The following is a 27,020-nucleotide window of genomic DNA, read 5'->3' as shown; positions in this document are numbered from 1 at the left end:
GAAAAGCAGGGTCTAGTCTTAATTTATTTTCCTCATCAATAGGTAATAGTCAGAGTTTATGGCTAAGAACGTAAAAAAGAACATGCTTCAGATTTCTCTCCTTAAGAGTCATCTTGGCCTCTAATTCTCTCAATTATCCACAGGGCCTTTCAACCCCTCCCCCTCCCCGCCCCCGCTCACACACTCACACCTTTCTAAGTGCTGAGAGCCCAGGAGAGACATGGTTTCAAGGGTCTGTATTTAAGACATTGGGAGTCCACATGACCTACTGAGAGTTTGAATTATCTGCGTACAGAATGAAGCTGCTGTCATTCCACAGTCCTGGCACCCCTCAGCTGCTTGGTTAAAGCATGTGGAGATGTATTGGTGTTGTATTTTCTTTTCGGAGTGGGGAGGGGCATTGTTTTCTGAAAATGCATAGTGACAGTAACGTTGTCATTAGAGGTGATTGATGGTAATAATGGCTGTCATTCAAGGATACATTTATGACTCAGGCCATGGGCCAAACCTAGCATCTTCTTTCATCCTCACAAGTCCATGAGATGAGATCAATTTGCAAATCCATTTTACAGATGAGGATATGGAGATTTGACACAAGTCACATGGTATGTAAGGAAGAGAGCCAGAATTTAAACTAAAGACTCCAAAGGGGACTGTTCACTGCCCCCCAACCCCTGACTCCTTTCTGTCTCTGGGTGATAAGGAAAGCAAGGAAATCCACATGAAATATGACTTGGGAGAGGAGGCATTTAGCCACTACCTTAGGAGCAAAGCTACAAAGTCGGTAGCATAGTAAAGCACAGTGAGTCTAACCCTTCCTGCCAAGTATAAAGCCTACTGGACCTTCTTCTGGATGTGAGACTGAAGGCAAGTTGCTTAACCTCTTCACACCTCAGTTTCCCCTTCTATAAAAGGGAGCCATCTCCTTTAGTTGGGAGGACTAAATGAGTTAATATATATATAAATTATTGTTCTCTCAGTCTACTGCAGAGTAGTATTTATACCACCCCTTGCCAACTGTGGCTGCCTTAAATGTCCTCATTTTACCCATCCAAGTTAGGGAACCTACAGGAGAAAAATAGTGGTTTGTCCAAGAGCTCAGGCCGGAACTGCCCATGAGGAAGAGGAAGAGTCTAGAGCAGCCTTTACAGATGGTTTTACAGATGGTTTTGCAGAAAAACGTTCCGTTTTCCCTTTTTAAAGAAGATGTAAACATCTTCCCAGGCTCCTCTGACATCAGCGTGTCAGTGATGAATCATCGGGAATCTAAACGCACACACTAGGTAGGTCAGTCTCCATTTTTAGTCAAGTTTCTGGTGGTTCCACTGAGACCTTGCAGAAGGGTCCCAAGTCGTGTGCAGTTCATGAAACGTTAGCTCCTCTAGGCCCTCTGGGGACCCCCGTCAGATGAAGAGCAGAGCTGCACAGAGGCTGAGGGGATCCCTTCTGGCATTTCTTCTTCTTTTTTAAATTTTAAAGCAATTTGCATAGAATTTTTCTCCTTTCTTTTTTTAACAGAGCACACAGAACCAGCGTTTTCAGGCTGGTTCTTTCTTGCAAGTGAGAGACTTCACATGTGATGGAACAGAGGAGAGGAGCCCCTGGGAGCTGTTATATTTGAATCAATATTAAAAACAAAAATTTGACCATCTCAATGCTTGTTAGATTTATGTGTATGTATGTTTTTTTATTCATTCATCCAGAAATGACTTCATTTATTGAGTATTTACTAAATACTCAGATGTGCAGCTGACCCTCTGCTGAAGGTGTCGAGAGAGGGAGAGATGTGAAGAAAATCTGGGTAGGCCTCCTGGAGGAGGAGGCACCTGACAAAATTTGGCCAATTGGAGTTGGGAAGAAATGTACTCGGGTAGGCTGGCGCTTCAGCATGAGTCAAATCCCAGAAGTGAGAAATCCCAGGACTACATAGAGAAGAGGGGAAGGAACACACAAGGACAGCAGTATAGCTGCAGGGAAAAGACCTTCTTCCCCTTTCTAATTTGTTACTTCTAACTTGCTGTGAATTTAGAAGCCAAATATTGTGGATGTTAGAACTGTATGTAAAGCACGGATACAAAAATGACCTCAAAGCAAGCACCTGAGAGTGAAAGGCAGGTATAGGGGACAAGATTTGGGCCACTCAGAAGAAGCCCCCTGTGCCCTTTCAGCTTGGGAGTGCACTGGGGCAGCGGGATGAGGTATAAGCTAGGTACAAGCTAACACCTGTCACCGCACGGAATCCAGGAACGAGGCATGCAGGGACAGCAAGTGGTCCCCCCGCACACACAAAAGAACTCGTATGGTCCTTGCACTGCCACTAAGTCACTGCCCAGTCTAGCCCACCCCACCCCAGCAACCACCATTTGGCCCAGGACTTTATTTTAGGCTCTGGGAATGGGATGGGGGAGTGAGTTGGGCACAGTTGATTCCCCTAACAGCTGAGCCACACACACATATCCGGCTCTTTAGGAGGGGCCTCAGGACCTGGGGAGCTACATTCTAACTAGGATCCCCTCCAGCCCAAATTTGAGAGGAGCCAAAGAAGCGCCAGAGTCAGAAACACAGAAGGGGAGACCAAGAAGCTAACCGGGAGAGATGGGTGAGCCAAACGACTTTGGGAAAGGCCAGCGATCTTACCGGGCCTCGGCTGGGCGCACTTGCCCTCCATACCCACTGCCCAGGCCTGGTACTCCCCAGAGCCCTGGAGCGACAGTGCACTCCCCACCCCACCGGAGGCCCAGCGGGGCTGCCCAGCAGGTTTTCAGCACACCATCCTCCGCCCCGCTCCTTGGGGCCTGCATAGTCCCTGGCGGGGGGCGGGGCACAGGGATACCGGCGAACCCCGCAAAGGGCTCTTACCTCCGCGCGGGCATCCGTCCGACCAAGCACAGTTTGCCGCTGGGACTGTGGGGTTGGGGAGGCTCCCACGGGCTCGTATCGCGCCTCCACTCCCCTCCGCAGCCCCCCTCCCTCCACGCCGGCCCGAGCCCCTAGTTCCTTCGGTGGTACCGAGCGGCGACGCCGGGACCAGGGGACAGGCGCCGCGCCGGCGGGAGGAGGAGGCTCCTGCGGGGCGCGGCGGGGCGGGGCGGGGGTCTTTTCTGGGCCCCGCCCGGGAGGGGACGTGGGAGCGATTATCCCAGAGAACAAAGGCGGCCGGGTAAGGCTCAGCGCCCCTCGGGCCTGGCCCTGAACTTGAACTTGTATTTGACACTTTGTCCGGAAGGTGGCGGGGAAGCCCATCTGAGCTGGGACGGGGCTCGTCCGGCCACCTTCCGTCCTGGGTAGGGGGCAAGCCCGCCCCTTTCTACTCCCAGAGGGAGCGGGGCATCCTAAGGGTCCCGGCGCCCCCCAAGCAATCTTGGGCTCGAGGGTCCTGAGATCCCCGCGTTCCCTCGGAGAGTTGGAGTGAGGACGAGGTCCTGGGTCTCCAGGCCAGAGGAGTAGGCCGGGGTCCTACGCCGCGTCCCCCTCCCTCGGTCCCACCCTCTTGGGCCAGGCCCGCCGCCCTCGCTGCCCGGGGCAGGCCGGATTCTTTGCACGTCGTGTCGGCGGCCGCTATTCAGCCGCTAATTGAACGTTAATGGCAGGTGCGGATGAGGTCACCGGAGCTGGCTTTTCTCACACATTTTTCATGCAAATTCGCGAAACTCTAAACAAATTTGAATAAAAAGCTCTTTGTGCCGCGCGCCCCCCAGTCGTCTCTCTCCCGCTCGGGGTCCTGGCTCCTCCCGGTGCCCTGGGGCTCGAGCCGGGAGCTCCGGGGAGCGCCGCCTGCCGGTCAGTGGTTCCGCCCTACCAGTGGTTAAACGCGGCCCGGGCTACTGGGGGGCGGGTGAAAGATGTTTCATTTGGGGTCGTGGGCCCGGGTTAGGTTGATGGGGCTTTTAGGGAGGCAGTGTGTGCAGTTAAATGCCTGGCATCTGGACAGACAAACGTGAGGGTGCTGGCATCCTGGCTGCAATCCCCCCTCCTCCACCACACACGGAGCCACACGGGCCACTTTGGATGGCCAACTTGGCCTCACTCTCGTTCTTGGTTAAATAGGAATAAGGATAGTGCCCAGCTATGCACACAGATGTGAAGATTAAGCCACGATTTAAGACACAAACTAGCACTTAGAACAGTGCCTGGCACAGTAAGTCTTGATTATTCTCTGCAGTCCAAAGGCCTTGTGAGAATGAATGCTGTGATGAAAGCAGGGTTGTGAATTAGCTCATACACGAGAAAACTTACCAGGGGCTTTCAAGAGACTCACCACCCCCGCCCCACCATCCCATTCTGGTCACAGAGATGAGATCTGGAGGCCAACTCCACTGCTTCCCAGCTGTGTGGCTTTGCCTATTTCTTAGTCTCTCTGAGCCTCCGTTTCCTAGTCTATAAAAAAAATTCAGTCTTACGGAGTCATTGTGAGAATTACATGAGAAGACACTGATGGAAGTTGAGGAGGAGTGTGGGGGCTAGCTCCCAATCTAGAACCTCCAGGACCCCTCTCCTGAGGGCAGGGCACCCTCAAGGCAAGGTGGGCCTTGCACTGGCCATGACCTTCTCTTCTTGCCCAAATGACCCTAGCTCAGATCAAGAAGACAGACTTTCTAAGCCTTGTAAGACTTCTTGCTCCATCCTTTGCACCCATACCAGGGTCCCCACCACACCCCAAGACATGAAGAGTTGTTTTTGCTGGTGGCAGAGTGCTACTTTCCTCACTCATGTCCTCCTAGAAAAACTGACCAGAGACATGGAAGGCTTTGCAAAGAAAATTTATTCACTGTAGGTTGCAAGAAAGGCAGGGGGTTCACAGCATAGGAAGAGACCTCTCCCAGAGAATGCCCTAGTACTCCCTCAGGAGGACCTGTGGGGCTTGGAAGGGTCCTGGTGATTCAAGCTACCTGAGTGCCATTGCTGCTCTCCTACTTCTGCCTCTCCAGCCTGTCTTTCCAGAGCCCACCAGGTCAGCCTCTGGCAAGCACTGGAGCAGGTCTCGGGAGCATCCTCATCTTCCTGCCAAGGACCCCAAGGAACAGCCAATCCTGCAGGAATACAGATGACCAGCAGCCATGGGCTCCAATCTGTATGAGGCTCTGTAACCCTGTAAACCCCTCCACTCACCCCGCTGCCCAGTCCAGGTTTGGGCAAAACCCAGGGGATGGCATTAGGTGGAACTGTGGGAGAAGCCCAGCTAAAAGACTATTTGAGGTGACCCTGCAGGGCAGGGGTTAATGTCTCTATATGTGGGCACCGGCAAGGGGAGTCTGCAGCTTTAGGGACCTCCTATAAGTGGCCAAACGAAACAGGATCTCTTTGGAGTCAAAGTACAGACTTCAAAGTCAAAGAGACTTGGTTTTGATCTCAGTTCTGGCACTTACAAGCTGTGTGACTTAGGACATGTAACTTAACTTTTCTGGGCCTCAGTGTCCTCATCTGCAAAATGGGTGTACCAATGACACCCACACACCATAAAATGATGAGGAGTCACTGCACTAAGGCATGTGACCTGGGACCTGACAGCCTTCTGCACTTGGCCACTCTTAATGCTTTTTTCCTTCCCAGTCTACTGGCCCCACAGCCAATCTGAAGTGACTGTAGCTGTGCCCAGGCCTCAGGGACCAGGTTTCCCAGACCCCTCTGGACAGCCCCATTATGCCTCTTCCTGCCCCCTGCCCCTGCTCCCTCCCAGGCTACTGAGGCACTACTGAGAGCTCTGCAGGCTGCTGCAGCCCCCAACCTAAGGCAGGTGTAACCTGACCCAGTGCCACCAGGGAGGGTGGTGTGCAGCATTACCTCTTGGAGACACTTTCCAGGCCATTTACTCTTTCAGGGATGAAGTAGGGGTGGCAATTGCTCTACTGGGCACCCACACCTCCTCTGCTCTGTGATGTCTTTCTCTCCACACATGCTGCTTATGCAAATAGGCCCATTCACAGCCCTGTTCCCCATCCCCTAGCACGGTGATACTTTTGGGCTATGGCCAAATGGGGACACTTCCCAGTTCACCATGTCCAACACCTGGCATGACCCCAGTGCCTCCAAAGGCCTCCTCCCCCAAACAAGCAGGTCCTCAGGGCAGAGGGGCAATGTCTGCATGGAAAGAAACTGAGAGCCAAGATCTAGCCACCATCCCCCACCCACCTCCCCTGTCCCTAGCCAAGCTCCTGGCTCTGCCCCTCACCTGCAGAGGAGCTGCAACAAACCAATTAACTTCTTTTGATTTGGTGAAACTGGAATAATGATACCCACGTAAGCAAGACCCAGAGACAGTAAGCCTGGCACTTAGTAGGTTTTCGATTAACACTAGCAACCATGATGATATGTGATTATTAGGCCCCAAAATGGCCCATGGCTGAAGCCACCAGTAATTGTGGGATACTTTCTCCAGTAACATCACTACCACCCTCTTAAAGCACCCACGCCAAGTTAGTTGATAGAAGTTAAGCCTATTATACTGAACAACCCTTTACATCTTTCAATAAAAGTATCTTAGGAGCACGAAAAGAAAACAGAACAGTATAGAAGAGTGCATTCCCCCATGCCCACTCCCTAGAGGTAGCCTTCCAGTACATACTTCCATATATAAGCATACTTATGACTCACTTTTAAACATCTACAAATAAGATCATACTCCACAGCCTGTTCTGTAACTTATTCTATTCACCTTATCATGTGAACTGGCCAACCTTCCACATCAACTCATATACGGAGATCTACCACACTGATTTTTACAGCTGCATAGGTATTCCACAGTATGAACAGACCATAGGTTCATGTCCATTTCTTTACACTCTCCAAAAGAAATGCTCTGATGAACATCCTTGTACGTAATTCTTTGGGAACTTTTACAAATATGCCCACAGAGTAAATAGTGCCATTTTTGTGACCAAGTATATTTGCCTTTTACATTTTGATATTGCCACATTTCAGAAAATATTGTAGAATTTACACTCCCCAACTGACAGTGCTTGAGAGTGTCTTGAAATAGGCATGTGATGGTACAGAAACCACAAAATTAGCCTGCCAGTTGGTGCAGGCCACAAAGGCACCCGCAGAGCCAGCAGAGAATGGCACTGGACTAACATGATGTCCTCAGGGTTGTTCCCAGTGGTTTCTTCCTATCCAGGCCTGTATAGGCTAGGGGCCCAAGGGTGCCCTGAATCAGAAGGGAGTGGGGCCCACAGGGGGACTGGGTGGAGGGCAGGCCAGCATGTCCCGCCTGAATGATTTCCTGCAGCCATTGTCTCTGCCCTGCCTGGTCTCCTTGGGGGGAGTTTATTCAGAGGCCCTTGGAAAGGGGGCTAGGCAGGAGGAGGGTGTGCAGTCCTCACCAAAGGCACCCAGGAATGTGTCATAGGAGGGGGAGAAAGAGGAAGGGGGGGAACCCATCCCTGGGAGAGACGGGACGTCAAGAACCCCTGACTAATGAATAGCGAGTTTGCCCTTGAACCTCACTGGGTTTCGCCATTCTCAGGCACAGAACAAGAGCTGAGACACGTCTGAGCCCAGCTGCACAGGGACGGCGGCGGTTCATCTCAGACACTTTGACAGGCCGGGCCTTTTCCCTGCATAGCTCAGATCTGCCTCCGGACTCCCCTGGCAACAGCACAGCAGCATGGCTCCCGGGTCCAGGCCCTGCCTGCTGTGAGCAGGAGGAGGGACGAAGAGGAGCACCAAGGGGAGGACAGCTGGGGAGAGGGAGTCGTTAACTCCTAGCAGGCTGGAGTCCCTTGCTTTGGCAACTTTGCCAGTGTGCTGCCCTTGGTCCTAGGCTGGAAACACGGTAAAGAGCTTCCGTTTGCTGGAGGCCTACCCAGAATGTTCCATGCACCTCAGACCCAAACAGATCTGACAAGAACAGACATAGTGAAGAAGGAGATGCTAGGCCAATGGGCCAAAGGCAAAGGCCCTTGAGGGATGGGTTGGGGTACATTTTCCCAGGTCCCCTGCCAAGTCCCAGATGGGCAGGATTACGGGGTCCTCCTCCTCCATCCTGGTCCCTGGCTGTTACAACCTCAGAACAGAGGCTACTTGTTCTCCCTTCCTGCTGGGCTTTTTCCCTTCTGAGGCTCTTGCATGTCCTGGGGTGGCTTGGCTCTGTGTTCCAATCCTGTGACCTTGGCAAGAGCCACAATTCCTCTGTCTCCATTTTCATAAAAGCTGAAAAGAGGCTGTCCGATCATACTTCACTTCACAGGACAATCTAAAGATAAGAGAAATAATATGTGAGAAGCTTTGCACTCTGGGGAGGAAGGTGTCCTATAAATCTCATTCAGGTATTATTAGGGCTGAAATTAGGTATTTCTGCCCCCTGGGGAAAGAGGGGCAGTGGGCTGGGGGGAGGCGCTCCTCCAAGGTTGTCTCAGCACTTCCCCAGCAGGGCAGTCCTGAAACTCAAAGGCAAGAGGTCAGGAAAGTTAAGCGTTTATGTCTGTGGCCTTTGAAGCCTCTGGGTACAGCTGGCACTAGGAGGTAAGACAGAACATCATTTCGAGGTACTTTATCTGTGTTATTTCTATGCCTCACGGCAACTTTATGAGAAAGGTGTGGTTATCTTCATGTTAGAAATAAGGAAATAGAGGATCAGAGAAGCTAAGGAGCTGGCCCAAGGTCACGCCAGTCATATAAGATGCTGAGCCCACATCCATGTATCAGCTGTACCAGTGGAAGAGCCGCCTAGCTGGGGTGCTTCGGAGAGGGGTCAGCACCAAAAAGTAGTGTTTCCCCCATGGTTGCTTCTCAGGGATTGGAGCTTTTGAGTCTAAAGGTTCTGGCCTAAGGGAGTGGAATGGGGCAAGTCCCAAGGAGAACACTGCAAACCCACCCTGAGGGCCACCTGAGCAAACAAAGCCACCAAGGCAAACACCATTCAGAGCAAAGAGAAGTAGAAGAAAGGACAAAAGCATCCAGAGTAGAGACTGGGAGCGCACCTAGGTGAGACTCATGTTCTCTGCCCAAGTCTTGCTCCAGGACAGGTCACTGCCCAGCCCCATGCCCCTTGCCAGCAGTGAGCTGGGTTTTCATTTTTGTAGCCTCTAGGTAATGGTGCCTCCTTGCATCCCAGGCCAGCTTGAACAGGACAAAGCTAATTGTGTTTCCTGTAAGCCAGGGGGCTGGGAGCAGGGGTTACTGGCAGGTAACAGAGTAGAAGCAGCAGGAAGAACTCCCAGATGAAAAAATGCAGGGGTTAAAAGGGACCTCAGATACCATCCTATTCAATGCTCCTTTTCTTTTTTCTCTTTCTCTTTCTTTTTTAAGAAATAGGATCTTGCTCTGTCATCCAGGTAAGAGTGCAGTAGTGCGATCACTGCAGCCTTGGAACTACTGGGCTCAAGGGATCCTCCTGCCTCAGCTTCCCAGGTAGCCAGAACTATGGATGCATGCCACCACACTTGGCTAATTTTTTCATTTTTTAAGAATAGCGTCTCACTGTTCTCAAACTCAGGCTGTTCTCAAACTCTTGGCCTCAAGAGAGCCTCCTACCTCAGCCTCCCCAGTTACTGGGATTACAGGTGTAAGCTACTGCACTAGCTCAATGCTACTTTTCTGGGTCCAGTAAAGGAGGTGGCTTGCCCAAGACCACTCAGTGGAAAAGTGGGCTAGAGTCCAAATCTCTGACTTCCAGCTAGGTAAGGTTGTGTCTTCCTATGCCCTTGTCACTTAACCAGACCACCTTAGGCCCTCAAAGCCATTAATTTCACCCAACAAGGCAAAGAGATAGGCCAGGTAAAAGGAGTCAGTGTTGGCTAAGTGCATCACATGTCCAGGTGTGGCCTCAGAAAGCCTGGGGCTGGGAGAAGATGCTGCCTGCCTTGAGGTCAGAATCTTTCCACGATGACAGAACATGGCTCCACACTACCCCAACACGACACTCCCATACTCCACAGTCAGATAACAGAAACCATGAACTTCCCCTGGCTGATTAAGAAACAGGCATGAGGAGTTAGATCAGAGCACAAACAGACCCTCTAATCCTGACCCATGGTGCTTCTGAGAAGAAGGGACAGGAAGGAGGGGCAGCTCTAGGGGACATGAGGATGGCGAGAGCCCACAGAAGCAGCTCTTCCTCAGAGCCTGGTGGCAGGTCTGCTGCCAGCTTGGGGCAGGAGCTGGGAAGGCTCTCAGCTCACTGCCCTCTGCTTCCAGGTCCTCTTTCAGGTCAGGCAGGGTGCGCCATGCTAAGCACGCCTGACTTGCTTGAATGCAAAGATCTCAGGATCCTGCATCCTGCAACCTCCTCAGGAGCTGCCCTCAAGGGATGTCTGTATGCTTGCTGATAAACGGACTCATGATGGGGCAGAAAGACACAGGGACAAGTTCTGCTCAGCTGTGCCCTCCTCCCTGGGTGATGGTTTGGGCCAGCTGTCATTCTGACTGGTTGGTGCCCAACCTGTACAGGTGGTTAAATATTCTGAATATCACCACTGTCCACATTCCCCAAATCTCAGCTATCTTAAATGACCTGCAGAACCTTAACTCCTTCATCTCTGCCCCATATCTAAAGGAAAAGGAGAAGAAAAATTAACCCCACTGAGTGTTTCCCATGTGCCCAAGAGTCTTCATAGCAGCTCCAATGGAGGTAGGGATTATGATGCTCGTTTTATAAATGAGGGTTTGGAGGCTCTGAGACATCCAGGGTCTGCTGCAGAGTCATGGCAGAAGCAGAGCCCTGGGCCTCGGCCCACAGCATCTTCTCCTCTGTTCCTACCCTCCAGCCAAGGTCCAAGGCCTGGGGGCTGCCCCAGTTCTGCTAAGCTGGATGCCTCAGAACCACTCGGGCTTGCATTCACACCCCCACCTCAATTTCCTGTCTCTCCTGGCTTCTCTCAGGGCCCATCGCTGAGAGAATCAGGGGTTCATCTCAGGGGTTCTCTCCCCTGCTCATCTAGGCAGGGAAGCCATTCCACCCAGCATACTTGCTTAGTTCTAGACAAATCCCCACCCCCGACTAACCCAACAGCATATTCCTGGCTGACCACGGGGATGATACCTGCAACTTACAGAGACTTCTTCTAACTGGGATTGGCAGCCAGAGGATTTGGGGACTGGGGTAAGGGTGGGGGCAGCTACCAAACAATAAAAACTTAGCCATGCAGAAAGGGCCAGAAAGCCCTAATCTTGGGAACTTTCCTCCTGAGGGACAAAGAGGAGGTGACGCCCGACTGCATGCAGGGTCTGTGCCTCAGCCCTCTACTGGGTACCACCTGTGCTGGGTCCAGCCCTGCCGGGCCACTGCCTTAGGAGTGGGAGCTGCGCTCGGAATGTGATTCTCCAGCTTTGCATGACACTCTGTTAGCAGAGTGCGACTCCCAAGATCCCCTGTCACCTCCTAAAGCCTCTGCCAGCCTGCCCCCCAGCACCACAAGGATCACCAGATTAAGGAGCTCAGAGCTACAGCTGAGGCGGCTAAACCCTGGGAGGTAGGAATGAGGAGGGGCAGGGAGGCCAGTGGGCAGCTCTCCCAAGGCCCTGCTGCCCTGCCTCTTCTCCCAACCCGTACTGCAGGCAACTCTCTCACTATCCCTGCCATGAAGCGCTAACTTCTATCTTCTTTTCTTCTTGAGCTTTGGACTTTACCACCAGTTATCCAGCTTGAGTGAGGAGCAGTTCAGGGAGACAGGGAAAGGGGTAGAAAGAGAGGCCCCCCAGAAACAGAAATAAAAAGAGAGAGAGAGGCAGGGAGGAAAAAGGCAGCCCAGATGGAAGGAACAAGTGCACTGTGTATGGGAACTGGCTGGCACAGCGGCATGGGAAGGAAGGTCCCTGCTGGAAGGGAGGTCCAGGGTCTCTCCCCTGCCTGGCCTGAGTGGCTACCTGAGGTTAATTCCAGAGGCTCCTTGTGGGTGGCTCTGGTCAGCTGCCTGGCCTCAGTGCAAGGTACATCCCACAACACCTGATGAGAGAGTGGGAGAGTGACAGAGATTGGGAGGTTGGCAAAGAAGGAGCCAGACCCCCTGGCCACTTAACCTGAGACCCCTGCACTAAACAGCAGGGTGACGCTTCATCCCACTCCCCACCCACCACCTGGGGTTATTCTGAAGGGCTGTGGAGAGGTGGGAACTCTGAAGTTCCCAGATGAACCCAGCCCTGTCCCCTGCCCACCCCCACCAACCCTGTCCCAGGACCTGCAGGGGGCAACCAGGACACACCTAGGGCCCTGGCTAGCAGCTGCTCTCCCTCCAGCTTCTCCTTTGCCACTGCCAAGCTCTCTTCTGCTTGGCAGTCTCTGTGCAGAGAACCAGGGCCTGCTTCTCACCACTGCAGGTTAGGGATGGGGAAGAGCTCCTCTGTGAAGACCTGGGAAGACAGGCTCTGCCTGCTCTTGGTCCTCCCCACACTCTGAAAACAGGAGCCCGCACTGAATATCAACAGGGATGAGGCCAGGCGCAGTGGCTCAAGCCTGTAATCCCAGCACTTTGGGAGGCCGAGACAGGCAGATCACGAGGTCAGGAGATCGAGACCATCCTGGCGAACACGGTGAAACCCCGTCTCTACTAAAAAGTACCAAAAAATCTAGCTGGCCGAGGTGGCGGGCACCTGTAGTCCCAGCTACTCAGGAGGCTGAGGCGGGAGAATGGCGTAAACCCGGGAGGCGGAGCTTGCAGTGAGCTAAGATCCGGCCACTGCACTCCAGCCTGGGCGACAGAGCGAGACTCCGTCTCAAAAAAAAAAAAAAAAACCAAAAACAAAAAACAGGGATGAAATCCTTCCTGCAGCACTCCCCTCCACCCCAGCCAGAATTCATTAGTCCCATTCCTGTCATTGTGCTAAATTAGCGAATGCTAAATCAACATAGTTTTGAAATGATCACCACTGTTACCACTATCAGAGGCTTTCTGAACTAGAAGAGAGCCAAGAGATTCCTGAAGTTCAACTCACTCCTCTTGCCAACAAGAAAACTAAGATTCAGGAGTTGGGGTCACTTGGCCTGCCTGAGGTCACATAGAAACCGGTAGCAAGGACATGCCTTACGCCCTGTCTACCAGACCCCTTTCCTTTCAGGCCAGGCCTCTATGAGGTCCTAAAAGGAAGCTTCTCCATCATATTCCACACAAGATCCTGGTCCAACCACAGGCGGCAGGGGTCTGGGGACAGGGGAGGCCGTAATGCGATCAGCAGACTGGCCATCTGGCTCGGGGACGGAGAAGAGTTCAGACTGGCTGTTTCTGCTGCCCGGTCCCAAGGGGCCCTGTGTCGCAAGAGACAGACTGCCAGATGGACAGGCACTGGCCTGGGTCTGGGAGGAAGCCAGTGAGTCCCAGCAGTCAGAGCTGACCAACTTTCAGACATGGAGGGGTGGCGGGAAGAAGGCATAGGGAGCAAAGCCAGGCCTCCCAGACAGCAGAGAGACAGAACTATAGGATGGGAAAGCCGCAATTCCCTGGCCAGGCTCAGAGCCTGGCTCTCCAGGTAGGCCCAGCCCCTCTCAGCTCCAGGCCCCCAGGCTACTGGCCAGCCACAAACAGGGCCCCCTCCCGGGGAAAGGCAAACACATCTCCCCTGGCACCTTCTCAGACATGCATGCAAAACTAATTAACATGGGGAGACATGCGAGCAGCCGGCCAGCTCCACACCCTCGAGTCCACGCAAACAAGGCGAGCCCTTGTCCAGGGGACGTGCACAAAGCTTTGTTGCTAATTTAGGCATCTGTCTCTGTCTGGTCTGGTCCTCCTGCCTGTGCTGGGGTTTTTCCCAGCCCCTTGGACAATGCTGGGAACAGGCCCACCGATCCCTTATTCAAATCACACCCGGGACAATGAGCTCATTGTGCAGGCCACAGAAAAGGGGATGCTGGAGGGTGGGAGTGTATAACGGGGCATCAGGGAGTAGAGAAGGGTGGGGGGTGTACAGAAAATGGGAACCCAGGAAAGTGTTTACTAACACAGCCCCTGCAGCTGCCTTGGGCCCCTTGCCCCCTTCCAACCTGGCTTGGAACTGGGGGGAAGTGCTGGGACTCAGAGCTAGGGGGCCCCAGAGTAGAAGGCTCAAACCTTCATTTTGTTGACCTCTCCCACCTTCAACAGTTTATAGCTACCTCTGCACATCTAAGGCCAGGCACATTTTTTAATAGGGTGGTTTGGGGGCTTGTTTTCTTCTTACTTCAGGCTTAAATGTGCAGATCCCAACTGCAGAAGAAGAGACAAGGCTGAGGGAAGAGATGTTGGCGGCTGTGCAGGGTGGGACCTGCTGTCTCGGCCATTGTCTTCAAGCAACGTTTCATGTTCTCCTCCTTTCCAGCTAATAAATTAGAGAGGAGATGGTGAGCTGCGAAGGGAGAGGCTCCCCATGGATGGCAGCAGAGGGCTAGAAGGCAAGTCTGGGAGCTCACAGCAGATGGGGCTCACCCAGCCCAGCGGCTGCTCACACCACACCTGGTCAGACACTCGCATGCAGCCCCACACAATAAGCAGTATGGAAAAAAATCCACAAACACACATACACACACATACACACACACACGCATCTCCTGAGGTCCCTGAGGAGGACAGCTGGGCTTTGAAATGCCCTCCCCCTTTACTGCCACCTCCCCAAGCTCCTTGTTGCACTGAGCACGCCTAGACAAGCCAACAGAAACAGACACACATAGCCTGTCACTGACACACAGACACACACAAACACACACACACACCCCCAGAGGCAGCCCCAGACACACACACTGACAATGGTGTAATGAATGCGGGAAGGCGAGAACATTCAGTCAAAAGCCCACACTCTGGCTGCCCAGCACCGGGGTGGCTAAAAGGTTGTGGAGAGGCTGTGAACTGGCTCTCCCAACAACCTCCTCCCCAAGGCTCCCAGGACTGCTGCCGGTGACACAGGAGGTGAAGTAAAATACCGTTTCAGGCATCCAGATGGAAGCAAATTCCTCCAGAGGCAGAAAAGTTTGGAACCGGTCTCAGCCCTTAGTCAGTATTGGCTGAACTGTCTGGAATTTTTTTTTATAACAAAAGAAAGGGTGCTCAAAACTCATCTGAAGTATCCTGCATTTTGAGATTATATACCTTGAAGCTGGGGCAAAGTGGAGCCTTGCTAGGATAGTTTCCTACTGCAGTACAATCCACAGGTTACAGTGATTCCTTCCTGCTGTTAAAAAAAAATTCTGTGAAGGGTATCATAGGATGAAGAGGAACACAAATGGTTTAAAGTATCAGAAACTCTTTAAAATGTGTTTCTGGGGATCCCTCTACCATCCCAGAGGAATGGAACTATAGTAGGTTGAACTATAAGAAATTGTCAATATTTGACTATTTTTCATCAACAAGAAAGAAATTTCATACGGGTCAACCTAGTAGGTGCTGGTTCCAAGAACCACCAAGGATATTTTCCCCTTTTAAATTAAATTACATTTTTTTAAGAGACAGGGGTCTCATTCTGTCACCCAGGCTGGAGTGCAGTGGCGTGATCATAGCTAACTGCAGCCTGGAACCCCTGGGCTCAAGTGATCCTCCAGCCTCAGTCTCCCGAATAGCTGCGACTGCAGGTGTGCCATCATACCTAATATTTTTCCTTTTTAAATTGTCCTTCCCAAACTGGGTTATTTTCTCCCTGAACGTAGAAAAAAAATAACAGTATTCTAAAACCTAAATCTACCTTGGACCATCCATCTACAGCCACAGAAATACATCTTTCCAGCAGCTGGAAAGAACTGCAAACACACATGCGCAGCCCAATGCCCATGTCAGGAAGGGACCCACCTTTGGACTCTTGCCACCGGGGCTTCTGCTTCTCTTTTTGCTGTCTTCTGACTCCAGAGGATGTCCTGGATGGGGACAGAGGAACATGAGAGGGAAACTAGAACTGGAAATTGGTCAGCTGCACACCCGGCCTCTCCAGCACTGGACTCGGCATATGCTCTGCCTTGGAAGAAGCATCTCCTGGGCAGCCTCATAACTGAAGCACATGCTGTCCACTGGCCGCCATATTCAAACCCAAGGCCAGATTCTGTGCATGCAGTATTCATCCAGCAAATCACCTCCAGGAGACCCAGGCAATGGAAGCCAAAGGGTGTGGACGCCACCCAGCGTAGGGAAGGCCTACTCATTGCCAGCATCCGGACATCCATTGGTCCCGTTGCTCACTGTCACAGAAGTCGGAGCACACCACGTCTTCCTGGGAAATCACCATCACCAATCTCTCTGGGGTTTCCTAAGGAAGGAAAGGTTGGAGGCTTCAGAAGCAGAGCACAGCACTGCTCTGTGTCTCGCCACCTGCTTCTCACCTGGCCACAGAGGAAAGCCTGTTCCATGTGTGCCCATCCTGCCCACCAGCAGCAGCTGCTGAGGGTGCACACTTCCCCTGAAAACGTTTCTGGTGGCTAAGGACCTGAGGTTCTATTTAAAGATACAGAACCACCTTCTATACAGCCAGAAGTGGCAGAGTCCCTCTTATATCCTTGACAAATGCTATGTAATTTCTGAGAGCTTTATCTTACTAACATACACACACCAACGTCAACAAAACCGCCAAAATAGCAATAATAATAAGATGAAACTTATTGCCCTTCCCATTCCTGGAAGGCAAGAAAGAATGACAGAGGCTGCAATTTGGGCTTTAGGGCTAGTGAATTCATTTGCAGGACTAGGCCCAACCCAGGGGCTGTGAGAATTACTCCCCAAAACCTCAGCTGTATGAAGAGAGGCAGCTGGGTATCCCCCATTGCTAACTTATATACAGGCCCACCTGCCAAAAACTGTACTCAGGATCCAACCTGGGTGCAGGGTAGCATGAGAAACAAGGTAAAATTCTAGCCTTGGTGCTCTGAACAGCATCTGATTTCTTCTGAGGAAGAGAAACCTACACGAATTCATCAAGATGTAATTTATTGTTTGATTACATTTAAGATGTTTCCTACCAATCTCACAAGTAAATCTCGATAGATTACTGCTATTTTGATTTATAAAATCAAACTGCCTTTTAGTCTGGGTGTGGTGGCTCATGCTGTAATCTTTTTTTTTTTTTTTTTTTTTGGTGAGACAGAGATTTATTCTTGTTGCCCAGGCACGATCTCGGCTCATCGCATCCTCTGCCTCCCAGGTTTAAGCAATTCTCCTGCCTCAGCCTCCCGAGTAGCTGGGATTACAGGCATGTGCCACCACGCCGGCTAATTTTGTATTTTTAGTAGAGACGGAGTTTCTCCATGTTGCCCAGGCTGATCTTGAACTCCTGACCTCAGGTGATCCACCTGCCTCTGCCTTCCAAAGTGTTGGGATTACAGGCGTGAGCCACTGTGCCCAGCTCATGCTATAATCTCAACACTTTGGGAGGCCCAGGTGGGAGGATCGCTTGATGCCAGGAGTTTGAGACCAGCCTAGGCAACAAAGAAAGACCCTGTCTCTACAAAATAAATTTTTTTTAATATTATAAAATAAAAATAAAAGTCTGGGTGTGGTGGCACATGCCTGGAGTCCCAGTTACTCTGGAGGCTGAGGCAGAATTGCTTGAGCCAGTTCGAGGTTATAGTGAGCTATGATCAGGCCATTGCACTCCAGCGTGGCCGACACAGCAAGACCTTGTCTCAAAAAAAAAAAAAAAAAAAAAAAAAAAAAGGTGTTTTTAAAATGAAGAAAGGGTAACTGAAATGTCACAATTCTATACAGAAACAATGGAATCTAGAGAATTACAGTTCTAGCTGAGGCTAAACGACAGCTTAAGGTCATCACAGGCAAAGCATGACATGGCCTCTGACGCTGTTCTCCCAGGCTCTTGGGACATGCAGAGGGGCAGGAAAGTCAATAAGCCACAAACTGATGACAACTGTCAGATCCGGAGTGCCTGCTAATCTAGCACACCACCCCTGCTAGCCTGGCCTTCCAGCTTTAAACGGATATATGCCTTTCCACATCACACAAGCTAAAGTGCTGGGCCAGGGACTGTGGTTTCCTTCTCTGTATCCCCAGGGCCTTGCCCAGAGGCTGACACATAATGTGTGGTCAATAGACATTGAATGAATAAATGAGTGTGGTAAGAAAAAATACAGTGTGGCATGGGAAGACTTCCAATTTCAGAGCCCCGTAGTTCCCTTGCAAAGTGGGAAATGGCTCCACAGCACAGCCCTGGGGCTGCTGACGTCCAGGCCAGGTACCATAAGAGGTGAGTGGCACAGGGTGGGTGTGGCTGCTTAGCTCAGGTTGGCCTGGGCAGCACAAGGCCTGATAGCCTCTAATACCCACCAGTCTTGCACATGGTGACCAAACCAATTCTCTTAGCCAGCTCCCTACCTCGTCATTCTTATCCTCCACCATCTAACCTGACCTACATCCAAATCTCAGGCCCAGGCCAGCAGGAATCCTCCTCCCACTTCATCTCCACAAAAAAAGGCCCTAGTCGAAGAGTTCTCCCCATTGGCAGGGATGCCGTCTTGCCCTCTCGACAGCCTAGAAGACCTGTTTGGGCACAGCGAGGCTTCTCCACCCCAATCTAATTCCTCTTCTCTTAACTCCCAAGGACAGAGACAAAACATCAAAACACTCTGCTCCTTGGATGTGTGCCGCCTTAGGCTGGTAATAGCTAGTTTCTCTGCTCCTAGAGGTCAGGAGTTCTCCCTGCACTGCAGAGCTTATGGCTGGTCTATAAACACCACAGCTTATTGTAGAGTGACTAACAGAGAGCTGACCCTGGTCCCTTGCTGGCCAGGGAAGGTGGCCTTCACTCGTGACAGACCAGCAAGATGGGGGATGCATCTTGAGTGTCACAAGGTAAGTATTACTATTCCCAATTTTGCAGATGGGAAAACTGGCTCAGACGAAGAGGGGAAGGAGTGTCCTGTGGGCTCTGAATTAGATCAGACCAACCCCTCCACCTGGATACCCACTGGGCCACACTGCCTCTGCCTCACACCACCATGGTCTCGGAGTCTGTCACCCACAGTAGAAGAGAGAACAGTGAACTCGATACTGGGTAAAAGCAGCTGCACATTCAAAGGGAAGGGTAGCTATAAACTTGAGACTTGTTTCTTTACTCCCCTTTTCCCCAGCACTCATCAAGGAGGTAACATGCCTTCAGAGGCATCTGCTACCTCTCCTAACCTAAGGAGACAGTAGGAGCTATGGTGCAGAACTGGGCAGATAGGAGGAAGGCTTGACATTGTCTGCTTAAGGACAAGATGAGATGGGACAGAGGATGTGGGCCCCCTTCCCTCCTCCAGAAGACCATGGGTGCTACATCAGGGGGATACAACATTGCAAAAAGCAAAAGGCCAGCCTCATCCTGAGCAGCCACAGTCCCTTGGCACTGTGGGCAGGCTGGTAGGCTTGGGCCAACCCCGTAATTTTACAGACTGAGGCACAGCAGGGATATGGAACACACAATTAGGAGATAAATCCGGACTGGGTGGTATGCTGCTCACCCCTCTAGCACTGCACCAAGGCTCCCAGGGGCCCAGCATAGAGCCCTCCCATCTTGATTCTCCAGGTGTACTGCCAGCCCCAAGCAGGAGACACTGCAGAGGCATCCTTTGGCAACCCAAATGAACTCAAGCTGCTTCCCAAAGCCCAGGCTGATTCTTTGGGAGACAAGGACTCACTGGGGGCTGATAGTCCCTCCTATGCAAGGGCTGTAGCCCCTGTAACACACCCCATGCAGTCACCCAAATGGCATTTGGCTTAGAAAAGAAGGGAAAATCCATGGTCCAATTTACTACTCTTTTTTCTCCCGAAGAGACAGCCCTCAAAGGAGACACAATATACAAAGCATTAGCACAGAACCTGGCACAGAGTAAGTGCTCAGTAAATGGTTCCTGTCCCCATCATCATGACTCATTATGACTTCCTCGATGCCCATTTCTCACCTCCCAGGTTCATGTGAGGAGCCTTCTTTTTATAAATTCAAACCTTACTGGAGCTGGAAGGCCCTTAACCCAGTCCAGGGTTTCCACGGCAGGAAACTGGAGTTTCTGAGGGGGAAAGGGGGCTGGAGGCAAGCCCAGACCCACAGCCAGGGGTCCTCCAAGGGGAGAAAGCTAACTGAGGCCCTCTGCCCTTTGACAGCAGTATGAGCCCAGCACCTCCCCGGAAAATCTCTCTGAGGCCCTGAGGCTTGGCAGGGAGCCAGGGCAGGAGGCCTCTCCAAGAAGACGCTGTCTCTGAGCCAAGATGCATCCCAGAAGCTCCAGCTCAGGGAGAGCAGCAGAGGCTGAGGGGAGGAGGGGCAGCCAGGAAAGGGGTGACAAGGAGCCCTCGGGCCAAAGGAAACAAACCTGCTGAAAGTGGGTTTGGCACGAACCTGGGATGCATGGCTGCCTTCCCGTGCCCTGTGGTTTCTGCACATCTGGGAGACTATGAAATCACTGCTAGGGACGGGGGAAGGAGGACAACCCTCCTGTTATCTACAGCTGTGCCCATTCAAACTCCCCTGGGGCACTGCTAAACCTTCATCCAAAGATTCTTCTGGGGTTTACCTATTGGCTGCCTTGTCCCCACCTTAAATGCTGAAAAATACAATGTTGTCTACAGATTCAAGCCACGATTTCTGCCTTCAAGGACTGAGGGGTAATCCCCATTTAAAGGGCTGTACTAGGCACTCCTAAAAGCCCCTTAAGGCACGAGGTTCTCTATGTGCCTCCTCTCTAGCTTTTCCATGGACCTCTATGCACAGAGCCCTGTGTGGCCACAAGCCTCCTGGGGGAGATCAGGATTAGTTACTAAGCACTGGGGATGGAAGAGGTCTTGAGCCTCTAGTGTAGACCTCACTATCCAATGAAAATATGTCAGTTCCAAGTATAATTTTAAATGTTTCTGAAGCTTCATTAAAATGTAAGAATGAACATGTCGTTTTAACAATATATTGTACTTAACCCAACATTATCATTTCAACATGCCACGTTGACCACATTTCATGAGATCAACAGCATGGGTGTCTAGTGGTTATACAGGACAACAGCAACCTCTACCCATTTTCAGATGAGGATGAGAATGTGGTCCAAGTATCTAAGAAAAGGGCAAGAGGATAGAAAGGGAAGTCCCATCAGCCTTTCTCTTCAGCTTCCAAATACATAGTCATGACCTATGAAATAGATAATTTTATGATCAATCAAATTCAGGGAGACTGCAACATAAACCTATTTTGAAGCAGACAACCCAGAGAGGAGCAGAAATGAATATACTTGACATTACAAGGCTAAGGAACAAAGACCAACAGGAAGACACAAGAGGGAGGCTCTGGAAGACCTCTGCATTAGATGCCAGTCTTGCTAAGGACCTCTGTTTGTACAATCTCTGCTCAGAGCTACCTGGCTCCTATGGGGTATAAATACTCCAGCACTGGGTCTGGTGAATTTTCTACCATGTATCCCTGTAGGAACTACCCACAAAAGCTCCTCTCTGCTTTAGAAGGCAAGAACAAGTCGTGCATTTACCCAGTGCTTCTAGTCTTCTTACTCCGAGTCGCCATGCCAACACACAGTCATAATTACCGAGGAACGCGTCAATAGTGGCAGCATTGACAAAGACACTATATCAGGGCCTGTAAGCTAAGCAAGGTCAGGCTCCTCGAAGCCCCCCAGCTTCCTGCCCACTTCCTTTATTCCACTCTGATCCATTTCTTTCTCTTCATTCTTTCTCTCCCACCCAGATGGTCTCTGATTATATTTTCTCTGTAGAGAAAGGAACTACAGCTCAGCATATAAAACACTTTTATAGCAATTGGGAGACAGGTTCTCCTTGGAGTCCTGATTTTAACTTGTGGGAAAAGTCCCTTTAACATCCAGGCCTCAGTTATTTTGCCGTGAATGGGGAGAATATTTTGGATATTGCCTATTCAGCAGATGGGTGGCTGCATTTAATTCGCCTTCTAAATTCAGGGCTGATTTGTGTTATCTAGTCAACTCTAAGATCATCTTTCTGATCTGCACCAGAGGTACCAGAAGCTCAGGGAAACAAAAGACGGTTCAGATCAGAGAGGGAGCTGGTTTTAACACCTCAAGAACAGCAGGGCTTGTATTTCTCCCCAGGAAAGGCAAAAATCTCAAAAAAGGAGCCAGGAGCAGCTGAATGGTGGGCTCTATCAGATTATAAAAAGACAAGTGGGATGGATGAGAACTATCAGGCTAAATGACAAGCATCCTGAGGCCCCCAGTGAAACAGGACATGCACCCATTTAAAATGAGAGGTCAGAAAAAGAAGGCAGACAGCCATCACCAGAGCCCTACGCAAGAGCGCCCCAATTTCAGAACACCCAGTGCACCAACATCTGAACTTACAAAGGAGATAAATTGGAGGTTGATGATTAGCATCACAAAATGATTATTCCCTTTGTAAAAGGCTTCACTGCAGGACTGCTTTAAATAGTGCATTTAAACCATGATCTGATTTGCTAAATTCGATTTATACACATCTACTGCCTAAGCTGGCGTGCGGCTGTATTTACATGTCTTCCCTTGGCACAGAGGAGGGGAGAAGCCAGCCATTATTTGGGGCCTTTAATCCTTGTAGACAGTAACTAATCTGGGGAGCTGAACCCTGTTTTTCTTCCACAGCTGGGGCTTTAGCTGCAAACCAGCCCTAGTTACCTACTCTGCTTTGTTCATGCAGATTCTACCCAAAGACGACAGAATTTGGCCAGGATCTGTTGGAGCCTTTCTGCCAATAGGGACTCCCATCAGAAGCACAACCCTCCCCACACCCAGGGGTGACACTTTTCCAGCCTAGAATTCCAGAGAATCTGGTCTGTTGCAGGTCACTAAATTTATTCAGCACCTACAGTTATCATGCCAGGGATTCAAATGCTACCTTTTGGGAGCCATGGAAATTTACTAATCTAAGCCACATTCTGTGATTTGTACTTAAGCCGTGGGAATCAAACCTGAGCAAGTACAGAAAGGCTGTCTCTCCACCCAAAGAGGACAAAAAAAAAATGAGTCGGCCAGGTCTCATGGCCACTGTGCTGGTGGGGAAACCTCCCTTGGTTCACCTAAAGGGACTTGCAGGTGTTACTGACAACATAGTCCCCCAAGAGACAAATGACCCTTTCCTATAAGGTCCAATAATGTGATGGGGCAGAATAGGATGACTGCCAAAAGGGAAAACACACTACCCACCTCGTACCACTTGCCAGGAGAGAGACCTAGGGAATTAAGGATCAGGAACCTAACATTAAAAAAATAAAGGCCCCCTAGAAAACTGAAGTCAGGGACTTCCCCTCTACCACCACCCCCCCATCCCCTCATTATCAGAGGTTTTAGCCCCACTCAATTATCAAATATTTAGAGACACCCACAATGATGAGTCCAGCCCAGCACTAGGAACTGGGAGAAAAGAAAGGAACAAGGCAGCATCCAGGTCTGAGCAATTTATAGTGAGGAATGGAGTCGCTAGACCACAATTAAACTGTCTCCAAGTTGAGAAGCCCACTAAAGCCTGCTCATGAGAGGATGGGAACTGGACTGGGAGTCAGGACCCCTGGGTCTCAGTCCTCACTGTACTAGCTAATTTTGTGACCTTGGTGAAAATCACGTAACCTCTCTGGACCTGGTTCCTCATCAGTGACATGAGCAGTTGACCTACATAACCACTAAGCTTTACATTTTCTATAAGCCTCATGCAGGAAAAACGTTCATCTCTCTAAAATCCTGATGAGTTTCATTTTAAAAACAAGGTTATCACCATCATGTTTTCTTTTTGTGGCTGCCAGGAAGCTCAGAATAATCACATTATTCAGTCACACAATCTGAGGCCAGGGCTTTAGACTGGGAGGTTGGGGGATGACAGGAGAGCCCTCACTTGTGAGGCAGGGCTGTGTGGGGATGGGGACTTGGATTCAGGAGAGGCTTGGTGCTTATCTGAAAGATGAAACCACAACGGTGATGAATCCCTGTGTTCCTGTGTACGTGCAGAGAGACAGGTTGGGAACGCAGGCCTTGGGGCAGATAGCCCCAAGTCCACAACCGGCTCTACCACATCCTAGCTATAGCAAAAGACACAAATAGTGAATCATCACCCTATCTGTCAAGGTGAGGTCGAATTCTCTTGAAGCTGTTAGCAATAGCCCTGGCACAAAGCGGGACTCCAAAGACACAAACTAGTATTACTGAAGTTTCTTGGTCACTCTGCATATAAATGCACACATCTGGGATCTGCTTCAAGGCAGCGGTGGGTCAAAGCAGACAGCTAGAAAAACAGTGATTGTGCTTAAATTATTCACGAGGGTAGGATAGGGGCAAAGGACGCAGAAGAGCAGAAGCTCTGGCCCTTAGGCCTGGAGGTGGCAAGCTCAAACATGCAGCTCCAATGCCCGGCCCCCTTCATTCGCATCTGACCCGCAGCCTGCCCTGGGATGGTGTGAATGGAGCCTCCCGGCCGGTCCTCAAACCCAACCACACGGACCATGGAGGCCCTCGCCAGCTCCTGTCCGGGTCTCGAGGCCCACGGCTCCCTGGCCCGTGGCTATCCTTGCACTTGGGACCACACTCAGTCCCAGGAGGGCGGCTCGCCATGTCAGGCTTCGCGGTTCCAAGAAAACGCGGGCGTTAGCCACACACCTAGCACTCCTCGAAAACAATCAAAGAGCTCGAAGCGCTCTCGGTTGCAGACTCCAAAATAACGCCATTGTTCCCCACGCGGGGAAGGCCATTTCCGCCCCTGCCCGGGGCGGGCAGCCCAGTGAGGAGGGCTCTTACCGGACGCCTTTCTCCCCAGCAGCCACGACACGCACAGCCGGGCTCGGCAGCTGCGGCTCCGGGGACCGGGCAGCCGCGACGGAGGGTCCGGCTGGCTGTGGGCAGGAAGACGGCAGCCATTCGCTCCTCTAGGCCTCGGGGTAATGAATAACGGGGCATCTGTCTGGGGCGAGCAGGCAGGGAGCGCTCGACGCGCGTTCCGCTTCCGTGGGCCGCGCGGCTGGACGAGTGCGAGGAGGGGATCGGCGGGCCCTTGGCGCGGTGACCTCCCGGGTGCCCACGCAGCCATCTTGCCGCCCCACTTCGCGCTCTCAAAATGGCCTCCCGGGTCCGCGGCGCGGGCCGAGGGGACCGAGGGGAAACAGCCGCGGGCCTGCCGGCGTCCTTGCCTCCTGCCTCCCCAGCCCCGGGCGGCCAGTAGGCGCGCGCCCCCAGTGCCCGCACTCTGGGGCCTGCGACGACCTTCCCGGCCTGATGCCAGTTCTGGGCTGCGGGCGCTTCAGGTTGCGAAGGCCGTAGGCCCAGGCGGTGCCCTGGCATAGACAAGGTGTGAATGCTTGGAAAGGATTCTTTGCTTAGGCTCTTGCCGTACTGCGGCTTCCGAGTTTGTGCCTCTTTTTCCCGTTTCCCTAGCTCTGGGTGGGGAGCGCGGGTCCAGGCCCTGAGCTCCGCGGGGGCCGGCCTGGTCCTGCGCAGGCGGGAAGCAGCCACGCCACTCCCAGCTAAGGCTCTAGCAACCGAGCGCCTCAGGCTCCCGCGAACGCCGGGTGTCCAAGAAGCCGCCTCCGGTGCTAGAACCGCCAGAGCCGCCATTTACTTTGCGCCCACTGTGTGCTACACGCCGTGCTCTGCCAAATTATGTCATAGAGCACAACAAGCCAGCAGGTGTATGGTTAAAGTCATTTCACAGGTTGAGGGTGAGGGATGACATTGGATCCGGGCCTAGGGAGGAGGGGAGTAGTCTTGCTGGTGACCCAGGTAAAAACATAGGCGCACTACCAACCTGATCCTGGAATTTCCCAACCTCCCAACCCGCAGCCCACTCTCTGAGCCATCTGGGGCGGAGTGCGGGTGCGGGCAGCCAGCTCCTCCTCCCACTCCCTGGCTCTGGTCGCTCACCTCTCCTCCGGTGGGCCCTCCTACTAGTAAGTGCTGCTAGCTGCTGGCGAGTTCGTGACTGCGAAGAGGGCGCTGATCGCAGGCAGAAACCGCGCCAAGGAGGGAGGCACCAGCAGGGGAGTAACTGTAAAACAGAGCCGAGATATCAGGCACCCCCCACGACCGCCCAGAAACATACCAGGCCTTCTTGAAGGTGCACTCAGGGTCGCCTAGCGTTGGCCTGGGGGCGGAGACACACGCGTCCTCAGGTCACAACCACAGCCTGGGGAGGTTGCTGGTCACTGGTGGCGCCTCAACCATGCCCTCCCAGGACGCAGGAGAGAAATCGGGTGGGGCACCGGCTAAGGGGATTGGGGGTCTCCGGCTGTTCCGTCTCACCCGGAGCTCCTTACCCGCCAGCTAGCCATGCTTCCAGCCACCTGCTTGGCTACCGCAGGGGCAGGCGAGGGCAGCGCCCCTCTGCCTGCTCAGAGCTGGAGTTCCGGAAATGGAGAACCATGAGGTTCTCACCTGCGACCCAGACAGCACATCGTGGAAAGCCTGCCCGAGACCACCTCGGGACAACCCTGGCTGCTCCGGACAGCGCCACTCGTGAATCCTGAGATTCGGAACCTTCCAGAGCTGGAACCCCAGGCCATTTTCCGCAGGCGCCAACTGTTAGAAATGTCATACCCCAAGCTAACGCGGGCCTCCCGGCAGCACCCCCTTGGCTCCCAGCCCCAGCCGTCTTGGCAACGCAAGTCAGTCCAGATCCTGCTCCCTTCAAATCTCTAAAGACATTTATGTGTCCCCCTCCCCAGGCAGCCAAGCTGGGAACTTTACACCCATGTGCAACCCCGCTACACAAGCCGTTTTTTGGGGTGCCGATTCTCCCACTTCAGACCCAGTGTGTATGGCATGCCCTGGGGGAGGAAGGCAGCCCGTCATCCGTCCTTCAATGCGATTTGGGGTATCTATTGGGGTGTTCACTGTCTCCAGCAGGTGGAATTTCAAACTTCGGATCCAGACATTTATATGCATCCCTTGCCCCAGCCTGGAAAAAAGAGCTACCATTTGCTCAGTGCCCATTGTATGCCAGGCACTTTATTTGTATATTTTACTTAATTCTCACATAACCCTTGGAGGTATGGGTACTATTGTCCCGATTTGACCCAGAGATGCCTGTGACTTGTCAAGGATACAGAGTTGTAAAGTCCAAAGCATGCAAAAGAACTCTGTCCCACAGGCATGGGCATGTCTCCAGTCCCCAGCTGCTGCCCTTCTGGAATCTGGACTGCCAATTTATTAACCTGGTCCTGGATAG

At 52.0% G+C, this 27,020-nt stretch overlaps 1 protein-coding gene across 4 annotated transcripts; it reads right to left on the bottom strand.

The window, feature by feature from the left end:
* Positions 1 to 7,867: 7,867 nt before the first annotated feature.
* On the bottom strand, positions 7,868 to 25,751 carry LOC105544063. Of its 4 annotated transcripts, none has more exons than XR_001006710.1 (6): positions 25,718 to 25,751; positions 24,599 to 24,818; positions 15,684 to 15,748; positions 14,991 to 15,072; positions 14,089 to 14,226; positions 7,868 to 8,191 (listed from the first exon to the last, which is right to left on the bottom strand). XR_001006710.1 is itself a non-coding variant. In XM_011986320.1 (6 exons), exons 1-4 carry the CDS (start codon positions 25,409 to 25,411, stop codon positions 15,054 to 15,056), a joined length of 945 nt encoding a protein of 314 aa, XP_011841710.1. In that variant the 5' UTR covers positions 25,412 to 25,422; the 3' UTR covers positions 7,868 to 8,191; positions 14,089 to 14,226; positions 14,991 to 15,053. The 4 variants fall into 4 exon arrangements, 3 of the variants coding, with proteins under 3 accessions (XP_011841710.1, XP_011841712.1, XP_011841713.1); XM_011986320.1 differs by lacking the exon at positions 25,718 to 25,751 and adding an exon at positions 15,484 to 15,534 and having other exon boundaries at positions 14,991 to 15,069; positions 24,599 to 25,422; XM_011986322.1 differs by lacking the exon at positions 25,718 to 25,751 and having other exon boundaries at positions 24,599 to 25,422.
* Positions 25,752 to 27,020: the final 1,269 nt, after the last annotated feature.

Source organism: Mandrillus leucophaeus, unplaced genomic scaffold, assembly GCF_000951045.1.
Source record: "Mandrillus leucophaeus isolate KB7577 unplaced genomic scaffold, Mleu.le_1.0 Scaffold297, whole genome shotgun sequence".
Taxonomy (NCBI): domain Eukaryota; kingdom Metazoa; phylum Chordata; class Mammalia; order Primates; family Cercopithecidae; genus Mandrillus; species Mandrillus leucophaeus.
Note: the sequence above shows the minus strand (reverse complement) of the source record. Positions and strands in the feature narration are given on the sequence as shown.